We start from the raw sequence: 16,088 nt of genomic DNA on the forward strand, positions 1-16,088 counted from the left end.
GCTTTGGGAAGCGTGCGGGATGGAAAGTGGCGGCGTAGCTGAAAACCTCGCAGGGATGGGACCGGTGCCTCCCGGCTTGCTTGCAGCACAGAAGCGACCACCGTCCTCGGGGACGATCAGATTCTGTCTAATTGACAGCACAGGTCTCCACCCTACGGCAGCACTGACTACAGCGAGCAGCAATCGAGTACGCTCTCGACATGCAAGTTAAGCAGCATCCCCGGGCAGCTGAGTCCCAGTGCCGATCGCTGCCCAGCTCGGCTCCCTGGGCACAGGCAGAGGAACGGCACACATCGTGTCTAGCTGACAGTTTTCATCGCTGCTGTTGAAGAGCCTTCTAAAAGTAAAGCAGACTGCAACAAAACAAAACACTAATAAGATTCACATGGCGATACCGTAAATCCCCCTAAATTTTAAAGGTAAGTTAAATTTCATAACAAACAAAACTTCCAAAAATATTTTGCAAACTCTGGCGTATGGCTATGATACAGTATGTACAAATAAAATATCAGAATGCTTACATTTTATTGCTTTTTATTATTTGGTTGAGGAATTACACAGTCGTGTATAAAAGGGTGTGGGAAGCAGCAAGAAGCAAGTGTTGGCTTCTTGCCCTTTCTAAAGCCAAGGTTGGTTGGTTTTGTTTTGTTTTTAAATACTGCATTTTCAAACGTCACATCAAAAGCATTTTGGTATTGGGTGACATCGGCATTACCCAAACAGGATAGAAGAGCAACAGTGAAAGAAGCCTAGGAAATGGATAACAGGGCTCCATTTTGTACATTCCTTTGCTAATTCATAGTTCCAGAATACAATTAATGATAAAACATTCAGGCTTAAGTTACATAAAAGTCAACAATTGCAAACCAACTTCCATATAAACTGATGTTTCAGTGAGGTGGGCAACTTCAATTCACTAATCATGCAAGAAACTCTTAACCAGATCAGTGGTATTTGTGAGCAAAGTCACCCAGCTTGGCTCTGATACAGCCTGCAAGTGAAAATCCCCTCTGCAAAAGTAATTTTTCTGTGTTCCAGAGGTTTACAAATATACTCTGTGTTTAGATCCAAACAGATCTTTAAATTCCTCTATAGTAAGGAATTCTCACTTACAACCCAAGTATCAGTACAGAATGATAATGCCATTACACATGCCTACCCTGCTTTTTACATCCTTCGGTAGGCAAGGACACGAAAAATAAAGATTCCAAGAAGTGACCAGACTTCCAATAGTCAGGAAACAACTCACAAATCTACTCTGGGCCTTCCCACCTGCTCGCACTCCTGGAGTGTAGCAGTGCAGTGCTGAAGCACGAATTGTTCAGGAGCTACTCAACAGGCTGCACTGTAGGCTTTTACCTCTTAAGCATTTGATAAAGCTATTCAATATGTTCATTTTAAAAAAAATAAATAGACGGGCTCATCTCACAAAATATAATCTGGATGCAGCACAGCAAAGCTTAGAGAATGCTGAAGTGAAAACCCAAGCACTCGGCAAGTTAATTGCTCCTGTAGGCTTATGATATAAAAACACTTTCAACTCCTCCCTTTAAAAATACATCCTGCTATCGATGGGCATGACTTACCCCTCCTGCTTTCCTCTGACTGAGGCCAAACTCATTAATGGATTTACTTAGTCAAAATCAGAAATTCAGCTGAAGCTCTTAACCACCCATTTCAGGCTCAGTCTCTCATTATAAACCACTTGCTACCAACACAGCCCCTGACACAAACTTCCCCTTAAATATGCATAATTTACTCTATCTCAAATATTTACAAGCAGAAGCAGCCCATCTTTACAAGACAGATTTCCTTCTGCTCTTCATAAAGTGCAGCTCTCTAATTTAAGGCAAATTTCAGTGAAATATAAAACCATAGTTTTATTTTAGTATGTACACATTTTAAATTAAAACCAAGAACTCCTTTGAAAAGGAAAGAATTAGAGGAAAATGTTTCCAAGTTTGGGAATTTCCTGGATTTGAACACAGTCCCAATAGTATGTCCTATAGACATATAAACTTGTAAATTTCTTTTCAATAAATGCAAATGAAAAAAGAAGGTGTCAATGTGTACAGTAATTTAGCTCCACAGATCAGTAAAACACTGGGAAAGTGCAGACGTAGTTTTTCATGTCCTGTAGCTTCCTTTAGCTACAGTAACATCCACCAATATCAAATTTCTAAATATAGATACCCTATACACCTAATGCTAATCTCAGTTCTGTTAGTGTGTATTTCTCATCTCCATCTGTGTCAAATTCCTTAAAGCTCTGTGAGTCTTGGGCTATGGAGCCAAGCAACTTTTGAAGATCTTCATATGAGAGTTTCCCATCAGCATCTTCAGGTGCTTTTTCAAACAGCTTCTGAAGATCTGCAAAGAGAACAAGGGTTGAGAAGTAGCTCCTTTAAGGACACAGGAATATCCTTTAAGCTGCTTTCCCAGTTTTACAGCACTTGGTCTCACTACCCAGTAATTAAGTACAGCGTCCCTGAGTGTGGAGTTTGCCTCCTGTGTTGCTGTTGGTAACAGTTTAGGAGAAAAAAGCATGAACATTTCTGGATTAAATTACACTAAATCTGAAAAAAAAGTAATCCCTATTTCTGGTAACAACTAGCAGCCCATTTTACAACCACTAACGGCATACAGATGCAGTTATTCCTCCACAAAAGCAAGCTCTGAATGACTGTTGCCATACCAACACTACAGATGATATAAAAGGAAAAGCGTCTATTCACTTCCTGATGCAAAGAGTTGCCCTTTCAGTAGCTGAAGGGACTGAACAGCAAGATCCAGAAACCATTCATCTGACCAGGCAGTGTTCTCTTAAAACAATTAATAGAGAAAATTAAAAAGCCCCAGAACATACACACTCATATCTACTTCTTTTTCCTTCAAGCACACCAATTCTGCCCTTGACTTCTCTCCCAGTCTCTGCGACACTTGATACAATACTTGGATATTCAAAACATTTATAATTCACTTATAACGCACACTCCTGCTTAAATCTCAGTTTCTTCCCTTTTACATGCTACTCTTTCCTTTCAGTTGTTTTTTTTTTTTTTTTTTTAATTCCTTTTTTTTTTAAAGCCCATAGTTCTCAAGCTTTAAAAATTCACCTCACTTTTCCCAGAATGCTCACACTTATCATCTCCTTAACATTTACATGAAATATTCAGAAAAAAAGGTCAGCCTAGAAAGGACATACCTTCGATGCTGGAAATTCCTGGTAAGGACAGATGGCTCAGCTGCCCATTACTCTCTGTGTTGTCACCAGCTGACCTTGAAGTCAGCCTTGAAAGGTCTGTGGGCTTTGCTGTAGTACTCGGACTACTTTCAACTGTTACAAAACAACATCTATTACTCTTACTAATTCCACAGAATTACAGTTAGCAAAACCAAACAAAAATGCAATAAAACTGAATTTATATTATTTTTTTGTCTCATAGATGCTGTATGGGATAGGAATGCTGCAAAATTATTTCAGAATACGGAAGTGTTGTCCCCTTTTACCAATAACTGAAAGAAGAATTTTAGGATGTAGCCTTAATCTTTCACTCTGTCCTAGGATATGTGTATTTGTAAACTCCCATACAACAAATGACTTGGAAGTGTTTCCTACTTCCCACTCTGAGGGTGCTGAGGAAGCTTTATTAAGCAAATTACACCTGCCCCCCAGGGTTGTTTTCATCTTATCAAGCAAAACCAAGTGTTACTGGGTATAAAGCTCTACAAGTTAATCTCTTTGTGCCTTCAAACACAAGCTGCTGATGTGAATCCTGCCATACACACAGAAAATCACCTTCAAGCTTCTGGAGTCATACACAGTTTTCTGTATCACTTCAACCAAATTAACCTTAATCAAAATCTTAAGGAATGGTCTAAATTATCCACCTTCATTAGTTATCCTTTGAGTTACACAGGGAACCTTCAGTATTTACTGCTGCAAGACATTCTTACCATTCTTTGTTGTCTCAATGGGTCTGTCATTTTCTGGCTTGCCTGTGAGAGCACTGATCAGCTGAAGCGTCTCTCTTAGTTTTGATACCTGAGAATCTCTAGTTCCTGTTTCCTGTATATGTGAAGAGGAAAAAAAACCAAAAATCTTAAAAAGTACCCCTTCAATAGAGGCAGACAATCAGGAAAGGTAGTAATTTAAAGTATGTAAGCAATTTTGAGTGACTGACCCAGGCTGATCAAGTTTAAAATAATAAACAAGATTTAAAAACAAAAATAAACAAACAAAAATCAATGAAGAGATGCTAGCAATAAATTCACATGGTCTGTAAGAGAACAACAGAATCAATACCTCAACCTGAAAACCAGACAACTATTTTGCAGACACCGATTTCAAAAGAATCTGACAATTAGTTCCTATATTCCCTATAGAAAAGGACAAGACACTGAAAAACAATAATATGAAATGGTCAAAAAATACTTGGAGGGAACACTTATACATGAATTGAATGTCTCAAAATTCTTTCAGCTGCATGAAAGGACACTACAGCAGCTCTGCTGTGCTGTCCCACACGTAGTCAGAATGGCAAGACTTTAAACTGTTACTTCTCTTCCATCCTAATTGACTTCCTGTCCCCAGAAGGGGCCGGGTAAGCTGTCCTACTCTGGACTTCTAAAAAGCTGAGCAGACTGTTTGCAGGCCTTCGCTCAATTAAGGTTCATTTCAAACATGATTAGAAAGACAATTACATGCTCTACTAATCCAGTGTAATTTGCATTTCCTTACTTTACCTTCAGTTCTGTATTTGACTGAGTTTCACTATCTAGTTGCTCTTCATTTTCCACTTTTGGAGAGGTAGTTGCATCATTCCCCTGCAGAAAAAGAACAGAGCCAAGTTTATTCATTTGCTTTTTATTTTCTACACAGAGTTTCTTTCCTTCAAATTTGGCAGGCATGAAGCAGGAAAAAAACAGGGCAGATACCTGCTAGAATAAACATGAAGTTATAAAAATGGGTTATGTAATTTACCACAGCAACGTCAGCACCTTCCTTTATTGCTAAATATACAGAACATTTTCTCACTGACTGGCCCCAGTATGGCATACAGAGGGCAGTGGAAGAATTTATGAATATATCTAGGGGTTTTTAATTGGGTTTTTTTTAGAATTTAAGCACTGTTGAACAATGCAGAATCCCGCCTAGCTCCTCAGTGGTCTTAACAGACCTATGCCAAAGTGATTCCTAAAACATAGTTGGGTTTGTGAATCCTGCCCCATGAAGCAATCACCCAAGTCTTAAACGTCACCGTGTTCTGGACATTTTTCTGTAGAATCTGCAGGGTAGAAATGACACACTTGCTTCAGAGATACTCCTAATGTTGGCTATCTGTTCAGAAACATGGAATGCATTCCAGCCTTTTACAATGAAATCCTCAGTATCCCAGGTCTCATTCTGACATTTTCTTTAGTTAGGTCTGAAAAGCTGTATCTGTAGTGTAAGGAAGGTATTAAAACTACCTTAAGCCATCAAATACTTACCACACTGGTAGACAAGTTCCCTCTTTTGTCCAGGTTGTTCACGACAAGGGGAGAGTTTTCCAACAGCGTAACCTTCCGGCTGAGGTTGCCAATGGCTGAGTCCACATTTAGAAGCCTGATGTCATTCGACTTTTGGAACGCCACCACCATGTTGTTCAGCTCTTCCAGAGCTGCCTGCAGTGCCTGGCTTTCCTGAAACATAAACCCAGCACGTGGCAGTTTACTCAGCCTCGGCAGCAGCACCCCTGCTATTAACAACACGACTGACCCAGTTTAGCTGGGCAGACTTCAGGCTGGCCCTCCGCCGACGCCGATGAAAAACATCCAGCTGGAAGTTTCCAGAAAGTTATTCCCAACTTTCAAAGCTTGAAAGCGAGATTCTTGCTTGGGTTGCAACCTTCCCCAGGTTGCAACCTTCTTCCCTAGCAACCTCTTAGTTGATAGTGTAATCACTTCAGCTGTGCCAGTGGACACAGAAAGCCCATTCATCTCGTTTTCCAGGTCAAGCTTTGTAAGCACACCAATCGTTTTTCCCCAGAAAACATGTACCGGGCATATTTATACACAAGATTCACTTTTGAGGAAGATATTGACTGTATTAAATGTAAGCAAGTGCAGTCATTCAGTTCCAACACATTCAGCTAAAAGCCCACACATTAACCTTTTTTTTTTTTTTTTTTTTTTTTTGTTGAGGAATTACTGCTTTCCACACCTCTTTACACTGAGGGTGACTCAATATGTGCCACTCCCAAATTTGCTCAGATTGGCAAATACGTGCCATAAAACCCACTCCATGAGCCTTTAACTCGTTTCCATTTACATTAGCAAAGTACACCTACATTTTGTCAGATATTGGTTTCAGTCCTTTTACTCCTCACCCAGTCAGGACACAAAAAAAAAATACTCTTAGACCAGGGCACTTTCCTGTTTGCACATACACAGGAACAAACTACAGCAAAATTATCTCACGCTTTGTATTGCTTGATAAAATCCATACATTTTGCAGACTACAATACTGTGAAACACGCAGGTAAGTGACATATCCATGACACTTGTACCAAAATTCCTTATGCAAGGGAGAAAAATACCTTTTTGCAATTTTCTGTCTGATTTGTCTCAGTCCTTGGCATAACAGTGGAGGGAAGTGAAGGCATCTGTTTTAATTCCTTCTAAGGAAAGAAGTAGAAAATGCCTGTAAATAAGCTTTTAATAACTGGCAGACTGTTGCTAAGGATGTTTTGCTACAATTATAGCCATTCATCTGTGTTGTGCATGCAGTATTTTAACTGGGCTAATTAGAGTTTTCTCTTTCAAACACATAAGGTCCAAATTTATTTTTATTAAACACTCCTAATTAGCTCTTCTTCCTTTAATGAAGTATTATGGTACACATTTTCTGCCATACACACTGCCATATCTGCAATGTTTTTGTAGAACCCAGGGACTGAATCAAGTTTTATTATGTGTCTAATTTAGATTTTATCTGGAAGAATTAAAGTAAGGCTGTACTGCAGTTTAGCTGAAAATCTGTAATTATTGGCTCAGTTTGTTAACCCCCAGTGAGAGGTCAGTATAAACACAGCAAGTAGTTTTCGGTAAGGACAGTCAGTAATTTCAGCTGTATATGCATCCTTAATTCAACCAACAAACTATCTCAATTTTCTGACCATCCTCAAAGCCAAAACAGTGCAGACAGTTACCATAAGCAGTACCCTGCAAAGTTTCCCAAGGCTCCACATCTGAGGAGTAGGAAGCAAAAATACACAGAATAAGTGCAGTAGGGAACAAAAATTCTGGCTACAGAGAAATAACATTCTTGGTACCATATAATAGGTGACACACAGGGATTAGAAGATCAGCTAATTAATGTGCCAACCTACTGAAACCTCAAAAGTATTTTGAAGGCTTATGGAAAACACACAATTCTTTAACTTTCTTCGTATTAGTCAGGCAACCATTAAAACAGTGATAAATCAGTAGATTTTCTTACCACATCATTCTGGAGTATTTCTATGGATTTCTTGTATTCTTCAATAGCTGTCTGTATATTTTCAACATCATGAGCCACACTGGTAAGAGTGCTACCTATGGTCGCTACAGTCTGCAATAAAGCAGAGGACAGAAATCTCAGCCTTCCTCAAACTGCACTGTCCCAAAATTCCAATCTGCTAAGCGTGAGGTATTTTTAGTGAAACTGCAGGCAGGGTGCCACAAAAATATGCAGGTGAGCTTGAAGAATTTAGAGCTTTCTTTGCACTCAAAACTGCAAATCACTTAGGTTGGAAAGGATCTCTTAAGTCCAACCATTAAACCAGTGCTGCCAAGTCCACCACTGAACCACATCTCCAAGTTCCAACCCGTGCAATTTAAATACCTCCAGAGGTGGTGACTCCACCACCTCCCCATGCAGCCTGTTCCAATGCTTGACAACCCTTTTGGTGACAAAAATTTTTCCCATTATCCAACTTAAATCTCCCCTGGCACAGCTTGAGGCCATTTCCTCTTGTCCTATTATTTGGGAGAAGAGACCCACCCCACCTTGCCACAATCTCCTTTCAGGTAAATATACAGAGCAGTAAAGTCCTCCCTGAGCCTTCTTTTCTCCATGTTGAGCCCCTCAGCTGCTCCTCATCAGACTTGTGCTCCAGACCCTCCACCAGCTCTGCTGCCCTTCTCTGGAAATGTTCCAGCACCTCAGTGTCTTTTTTGGTAGTGAGAGGCCAGAACTGGACTCAGGATTTGAGATTTGGCCTCTCCAGTGCTGAGTACAGTGGGACAATCAGTGCCCTGGTCCTGCTGGCCACACTGTTGCTGATACAACACGCGTTAAGACTTACTTCTGTTAGGACACAATGAAAATCCAGCATGCTCAGAGCAGCAAATAAGAAGCTTAGCAAATAGCTTTGTACTCCTCCCAGAAAAAGAGAAATCCTGGCAGCCCAATCAGCCAAACCACACTTAATTGCTTTGCATATCACTAGCTTGTTGATTATACATTAATTTTGTAGGGATAGGAAATGAGACATGGAAACCCATAATGCCACAAAGCTCACATTAGACCTTAGCCAAATATAAACGTTTAATGCTAAATAAACAGAACTGCCATGGAAGAGCCAGGCAAGTATCAACAAGCCATTCTTTTTACCAAAATAAACAGGACAGTTTTTGGTAACGAATGCTCAGCTAAGGCACATGGTAAGACATCGAATTAAGAGAGAGCAATCCATTTTCTTTTCCAATCAAAAAAGCTAAAAAAACCCAGCTATTTGTAAACAGAGTTATAAAACTGCGGACACTTCCATGTGTCTTAAACAATATTAAGATTAGCAACTTGAAATAAACAGAAAGATCAGCTCCAAGGTAAAGATGTGACAACACAAGACAATGCATCTCCAAAGGGGATAAATAAGGCCTTCAAATTTTTTACCTGCCATGTATTATCACAGGACCATACAACATCAAGTGTATGAAGTCAAATTTTAAGGACAAGGGAAGCAAATATTCCTTGCATGCAAATCAGGTAGCTCCTGCTGTCACTGCTGTCCCCAGGGGCCCAGCTGCAGATCAGCAGCACAGAACACATTTAGTGATAGCTATATTTACAGTGCTTACCTTCTGAAGTTTCTCTACTGTGAGAGGAAGAGAAATCAGATCAGCAGCAGACTTTATGTTGTTTTTGAGATGATTTACTGTTGAGGTCAAGAGTGATACCTAAAACCAAAAGGGAATACTTAGAGTTAGGCAACATATTCCTGATTCTGACCTTCCCCAATACTAGTGACCTAATGTGTAACATTAAAACATAAGGTAATACAAAAACATATATGTACACACACAAAACATCTCTCTCTCTAGAAGTCCTGCCTAGGCTACACTAAAACATTATGCTTCTTGCAAAAGAGCAAGTTTTTTTGTGTGTTTTTTGTTAAGCTGAATGAAAGCCATAGAAGCCCCTTCTTTTCCATAAGGTACCCTCTGCCAATTTCACACTCATCCTCTTAGAGAGAGGCTGTTGCCCATGAAAGACTTAAAGACTGTGCAAGAAATCAATCCTTACATGGAGGAAACAGTCATCCACTTACGTATTTAGCAATCAAACCTGCCTGGCAGAACCCAGTGAGCCACACAACTTCTCTAGTTGAGTGACGGGCAAAGAAGTTGCACAGATCACCCAAACCTTCTGCTGCAGAAGTGGAACAGTAACAACCTATGCACAGCAGGTTAGCTCAGTTTCTGTCAGCTGATTGTCCCTGACAGCAAGTTATTCAATGCATCTTCATGATTACTTGTTCATTCCAACCTAGAGGTTGTCAAATAAATTAAAAACTGCGTGCTAGTCATTCATCGCTAATGCTCTCACTTCCAAATCAATTTGCAGCAGTCAGTAGTCAAAATGAAGAGAAATTATTTCTTCTCACACTGGACAACAAAAAGGTGGAGTGGATAAAATCCACTTTCTTCTGTTTTAAAAAAAAAAAAAAAAAAAAAAAAAAAGTTGTTTCACAAGCTGAGGAAATGAGAAAGATTTTAATTTTGCATTATGTCAATATAGACCAGCTGGCATGCAGACTCTAGTTCCACAGCTGTAAATATTGGCTGAGACTATTCCCAGCAGCACATCCCAACAATTCATGGAAAAAACCCCAAGTAACTAAGTTTTGAACCCCAGAAGATCTGCTTCAGACTGTAACCAGACCCTGAAGTAACTTGAGGGCCTGCATGGATCACGTGCAGGTATCTTTAACATGCAGGTGCAGATAAGAGCATTTTCAAAGTCCCATGAAGCACCCAAATAACTGTGGATAAAGCAGACTGTCAGATGCTAAAGAAAGCAAATCAAGTTTTCAGATACACTTATCCGCCTGAGCAGGCACCTCAGTGCTCCTAAAAATGAAACCCCAGAGCAGTCGTGTCAAGGAGGGTTCCCCACACACACCTCCTGCCACCACTCACTGTGAGCAGCTCTGAACTCTTACCCTCTGGGGCAAAAATTTCAGCAAGAGCCTGGCCGGATGCTTCATTTGAAGGGTGAGTTAATAGAGCAGGTCTATTAAGGAAACAGCTCTCTGGTAAGTGGCTTAGTTCTAGCAGTGTCAACAGTGCCAAGATTTACACCAGCTCAGGGTCTCAGTGTGTGTCAGCAGACTTTATATTCACCAGTTTGTCGCTTGCAGCAACAGGAGCTTGCACTGAGCCAGGTAACTCTTGCAAAACACTCTCAGAAATTTGAAATGTCAAATTTCTCATTGTAAACATCTCAACTGTTTGGCAGGAAAATTAAGAATCACAGAGATCCGAGGTTCTTTTAAATTCTGCCTCAAGTCTTTGCGCCAGTTATGCAATTTCTCCTCTTTGTGATCAGTCTCCAGCCCAGCTGGATGCTCAGGCTGTTTTTTTGTTTAATAGTGAGATTTACACTCTATTTTAACTTTAAAAACAGAAGTTTAGCATAAGGTCACAGTAGTCTGTAGGTAAAACCTCAGCACTGCACTTAATTTCTGGGAAAAAAAATTGAAAGGAATAGTTTATTATTTTCTACAAGCAAGCACTGATCCCTCTCACCTGTTTACTGATCTCTGTGATATTTATCCAAATTTTATTCAGCCCCAGTTCTCCAGTCTCAATTTGTTCTAGCTGCTTTTGGTTCTGCACCAGATCTTCATTCAGTTTAGGAATTTCTTGGAATGATGTCTTTTGATTAGATTCCACTAAAAGAATGAAAAAATAATTAAATATGTTAAAAAAAACCAAAACAAAATTTCTGGGTAAGCAATGTTGAAAGGCAGAAAGCAAATTACAAACAGCAACATCTACAGAAGTGAAAGAAGGTAATAAGTGTCCATATATGGGTTTATTGCCAATTCAGGATTCAGTGGCATTCAGAGTGACAGCTCTTTTTTGTTTTAAGAGTACCAATATCCGCAGAGAGAACCTAGAGGGACAGTACTAAATTTAACACTTTGAACAGTGCTGCCATTCTGACAGCCCTCAGCAGGTCTTTATTTAGTGCAGTTATTTTGCATTACCTCCACAGGGGAGCATGAAATAGTAATGGGCCTCTGAATAAGAACTGCCCACTGTCCCAGAGCAAAGGAGGCAGATGAAATGAACCTCAGCACTCTTTCCAAGCCTGCAAAGGGGCTGCTGACGATGAAGTAAATTCCAAAGAGATTAACGTGATTACAGTTGCTCTATCTGAAAGAGAGGCAACTGAAAAAATAAGGTATGATCTTATACACTAATGCCTGTTGGTAAACAAATAGGTAAACAAGGTCCTTGGAAATAAAGTCAGTTATTACTGCAATTAATACTACAGGAAGAGGGAAACGTGAAGCTCAAAGCAGTTCAAGTGAGCCTCAGAAATGCAGCCCTTCCAGATCTGCAGTGACTAAGCTGTTTAGCTGTAAGCGCTGTTAGGCAACCCCAAATCCCCAGGTCTGAGGAACAAATAAGCAAAGGTTTTGAGGAGGAGATGAGAGTTCCCCAAAATCCACACCTCCACCCCGTAAGGCAGCACTGGAACGCTCCACAGCAAACTGCCACTATTCAGACCAGCCTGGCAGGAGCAGTGGGACCTATGTGGTATGTGGCTGGCAGCTCCCAGAACAAATTTCCATCTGTGGCCCATCTAGTCCAAAGGAGTAGATGTCCAAACACACACAACTGGAAAGCTGTGCACCTTCAAAAAACCACTTTACTCCTCCTGAAGGAAGTTCTAAAAGTACTTTCTAGGTTCAGAGTAATCTGATCACCAAAGATCCAAATAACACTTTCAGTTAAATAAGACCTTGAAAAGTGTACTTTAGCCAAAACAGGCTGAGAGCTAATGGTGCTTTTGACACAAGCAGTTCACACTGAACTTGATATTTCAGAGGCTCTTGTAGACAAATTATTTTCTGTTCTGCCACTCTCACTGTGTACAGTGAGACCCCACAGTTTTTTGCAGCGCTAGGAAGGTTAAGTGCCACATGTTCTTAGCATCATTACTAACAACTGAAGGGAAACACCACACAACTTCCTCCTGTTCCAAACAAACTAGGTACAAAGATGTCTTGTTTTTAAAAAGCACTCGTACTGTACTCAGTTTGTGCAAAGGATGGCAGAACATAACAAATATCGCCACAGGAATCTGCTCTTATGAGGAGAAAAAAAAATGGATGAAGATTCAGAGGAGGAAGGTTCCTGTTCCAAACCTACTGTAGGACACATGGATCACATGCCTTTGTTGCTGTTCACCCACACATCTTACCAACGCACAGTGCTGCCTTTTGGAACCAGGTTGTTCTTGCTGTCTGCTTTTTTGTTGTTGTTTTTAAATGCTGTGCCTCATTATGTTGTTTTTAAATGCTGTGCCTCCCATCCAACTTCTAGGCATGCTATTACAGTGGCAAGGAAATCTGATGTGTTTATCACCAGACATGGTATTAGATGCACAGCTTTTCTGTCAGAGCGATTAAGAAGAAAACAAGCCCATCTGTAACTGCCAGACAATCTGCTCAGAGAGAATAGCTGCTTTAACAAAGGGGGTCTGTGTAAAACAGGAATGATGAAACTCAGCTACACCAAAGCCAACAAATGTTGTCCTCGTGAAAAACTTTTCCTGCCAGCACACTCTCAAAGCAGAGCAGTCCATGAAGACCTGGCTGACCCAGAACACAAAACAGCCACTGCAGAGCTGCTGGGTACGCTCACAGCCACAAAGCAGCACCTGGAGCTGAAGGTATCCTCCGTAACTGGTGGACGGGAATTACAGATAACTTTCAGAGTTCAGTATCAGTTAACATAAAAGCATATCTATCACCACCAGTTCTTTCTCTCAGACCCAGCCGGCCTGTTCCACCTTGGCAGACAACTCCCCACCTCACAGCAGTTGCACACCGGAACAGGAACACCTAAACACCAACAGCAAAAAATTTCTGCACAGCATTCCTCAACACCTCTTTCACCACAAGCAAAACAAGCCCTTTGCTTACCTCCAGCCCTAGCAGCCACCTAATTTTGGAACTGATTTCACCAGCCTTATTTTCGAGATCATCCTCGTGTCCTGGGCACTTAAACTCTGAGATGAAGACCAAAGCTATGGCACAAAACTCACAGTAATAGTGGTGCTTCTCAGGTAAAACACAGCTATCCAGCTTTCCAGAAGCAGCCAGAGACTATCTGAATGCTTAAGCTTCCCTCTCTTCTGCTCCATTCTCACAGCTCCTTAGCTCATCCTTGCCTTTTTCGATATATATGTAGTATTTTAAACACGACTAAAATAAGGCACCAAAACATAGAAGTGAGGTACAGAGAACTAAGAGCACACCTTACATGCCAATCTCACCATCTGTTACGCCACAGCACTACAGAAGTTAATTCTATTGAAATCTTACATGGACAGGGATAACCCGAGACCTAAAAGAAAAACGCCTCACATTAACTCCGTAATTCAAAGTACTAAACATGATGTAACTCCAAAGCATATGCAACCTGACGTAAAAGATGTAGCAGAACAGGTCAATGCACAAGAAAACCATTCAGAGGATACAGAGAGAAAACATAGTATCGAACTGCAGTAACACCACAGCAAGCATCAGAGGATTTTAAACATGTTCAAGACAAGAACATTGTTTTCCTTAATTTTTTTTTTTCCATAATTCCATAGATTGCTTTGACAGGGCTGCTCAGAACTTTTTTAATAGGGTCTTTCTTTGGAAGAGAGCACTCCTAAGACTGAAGTCAGGAATTTCAGAAATGTATGTACAAGCAACTAGAGTCCCAACTAGTCCAGTGTCCCTTGTGTTCCTCAGAAGATATAGAGCAGGCAAGAATATATAACATTCACCTCAGATTTGCCAAGCCTTCAAGTGCTCCTGGCTCAGAGGACTCTTCTGTTCAGAGGTAGTTTGTTTACTCAGTACTTTCAGACTTTGACTGAGCAACTAAAGCTCTTCGTACTGCCCGAAGAAAATGTGAAATAGTAGTTACGTTTATACTTACTAGTTCGAAACTTCTCCTTTATTGCATCCAGATCCTCCTTGAGAGCCACCTGCATCCAGACTAAGCCGACACACGCTACCACACAAGCGGCAAGAATGACAAATGCACATAATGGGTAACAGAACTTGCAGCATCGTAGGTAATCTCCCCTGCATGAAACAAAGCAACGGGCTGTGAATATACAACAGTTCCTAGAGAAGTTTTATTCTAAATGCTGTTTTAGCAAAGTGAGGGGCAGAGTTGTAACAGCACGCAGTTGGGCTGACAAGAGCTAAAAAAGCACATTTCCAGGAATAAATAAGGCTATAAGGTGAGGTCACGGTGGTTACTCTCTGTTCAGTTTATCCTCAGGAGGCATATCTAGCATATTTAAAAGCAGCTATCAGGTTTTCCTTACTAAAATTTCCTGCTCTGATCACATAAACTTATGCTAGGCACATCTGACTGACAGCTTGGAAAACAGGCTTCAAGACAGGGTATTACCATAATTTTACGACAAGCACTTCCAGAGCGTTCCAAATTGCGAAAGCCCGAGTTGCTCTGTGACATGCCTACTTTCAGCTGTTCATTGGGGCCCATTATTAATGCTGTCACTTAACTGAGAAGGTTATTTATTGGCAAAAGCACATCGCGGCCGTGAGAAAACCAGCACTGCGCCAGCTCGCAGGACATGTGCTGAACACACACGGGGGACGGTGCTCCACAACATCAACGCTGCTCTAAGGGCTCGATGGAACAGAGGAAAAAACTCAGAGGATGGCTTAGTGGAGAGTGTCCCTGCCCGTGGCACGGGGTTGGAACTGGATCATCTTGAAGTCTCTTCCAACCCAGGCCGTTCCGTGATTCGATGATACTTCTATCCCCCAGCCAGGTGACCTGTCGGGCCGGACACGCTCAGTGCAGCTCCGGCGTTCCCTGGCAGTGCCCAGCCTCCCACACACCCCCTTTACCCCCAGCCGCGAACCGGGCCCGCTGAGGACACCGGAGCAGGACCATGCCGGGCCGGGACTCACTTTCCGCAGCGGCCCCGCGCTCCCGCGAACTCGTCCTCCTCGGAGCTCGACTCGGAGTCGGAGGCGGGCGGCTCGGTGCGCAGCAGCCGGTGTCCCGAGCCCTTCTTGGCGGGCTTCTTCCTGCGGCCGTCTGCGGCCAGGCCGATGAGGGCGTTCAGCTCCTTTCGCTTCTTCATCCTCTTGTGGGGCGGCGGCGCGGCCGGCGGCTGGCTCCCGCCTCCCTCCTCCTTCTCGCCCTCCGCCGCCGCCGCCGCCAGCGCGCCCCGGCTCGCCAGCCTGCGGCCCGGCGGCGGCTACAGGCGCTCCGCGGGGCCGCGGCTGTTGCTCCCCCGCCGGCCCCGCGGCGGATCGCCCGGCCCCGCGGCCGCCGCCCGCCCCGCCCGCGCCATGGCCGCTCCGGCCCCGCCGCCGCCGCCTGCCAGCAAGGCGCGCTCCCACTGGCCGCCGCGGGACCGCCCCGCTCGGAGCCGAGGAGCGCGCAGGGCCGCGGGTTCGAGTCCCGCCCCTGGCGGGTGGGATGAGCGGTGAAAGGGGCGGCGAGGAGAGAAGGGGCGGGCACCCGGCTGGGGAGGGACACCCGGCTGGGGAGGGACACCCGGC

The 16,088-nt window shown here is 42.6% G+C and overlaps 1 protein-coding gene across 3 annotated transcripts; it reads right to left on the reverse strand.

Moving 5' to 3' along the window:
* Positions 1-531: 531 nt before the first annotated feature.
* On the reverse strand, positions 532-15,711 carry EFCAB14 (EF-hand calcium binding domain 14). Of its 3 annotated transcripts, none has more exons than XM_027893689.1 (11): positions 15,489-15,711; positions 14,476-14,624; positions 11,056-11,201; positions 9,106-9,204; positions 7,484-7,594; positions 6,582-6,659; positions 5,494-5,685; positions 4,747-4,827; positions 3,958-4,069; positions 3,206-3,337; positions 532-2,370 (listed from the first exon to the last, which is right to left on the reverse strand). In XM_027893689.1, exons 1-11 carry the CDS (start codon positions 15,662-15,664, stop codon positions 2,195-2,197), a joined length of 1,452 nt encoding a protein of 483 aa, XP_027749490.1. In that variant the 5' UTR covers positions 15,665-15,711; the 3' UTR covers positions 532-2,194. The 3 variants fall into 3 exon arrangements, with proteins under 3 accessions (XP_027749490.1, XP_027749484.1, XP_027749498.1); XM_027893683.1 differs by having other exon boundaries at positions 6,582-6,662; positions 15,489-15,710; XM_027893697.1 differs by lacking the exon at positions 3,206-3,337 and having other exon boundaries at positions 6,582-6,662; positions 15,489-15,710.
* Positions 15,712-16,088: the final 377 nt, after the last annotated feature.

This window comes from Empidonax traillii, unplaced genomic scaffold (genome assembly GCF_003031625.1).
Source record: "Empidonax traillii isolate 1590-97213 ecotype Southwest subspecies unplaced genomic scaffold, ASM303162v1 scaffold15:size5535645, whole genome shotgun sequence".
Lineage (NCBI taxonomy): Eukaryota > Metazoa > Chordata > Aves > Passeriformes > Tyrannidae > Empidonax > Empidonax traillii.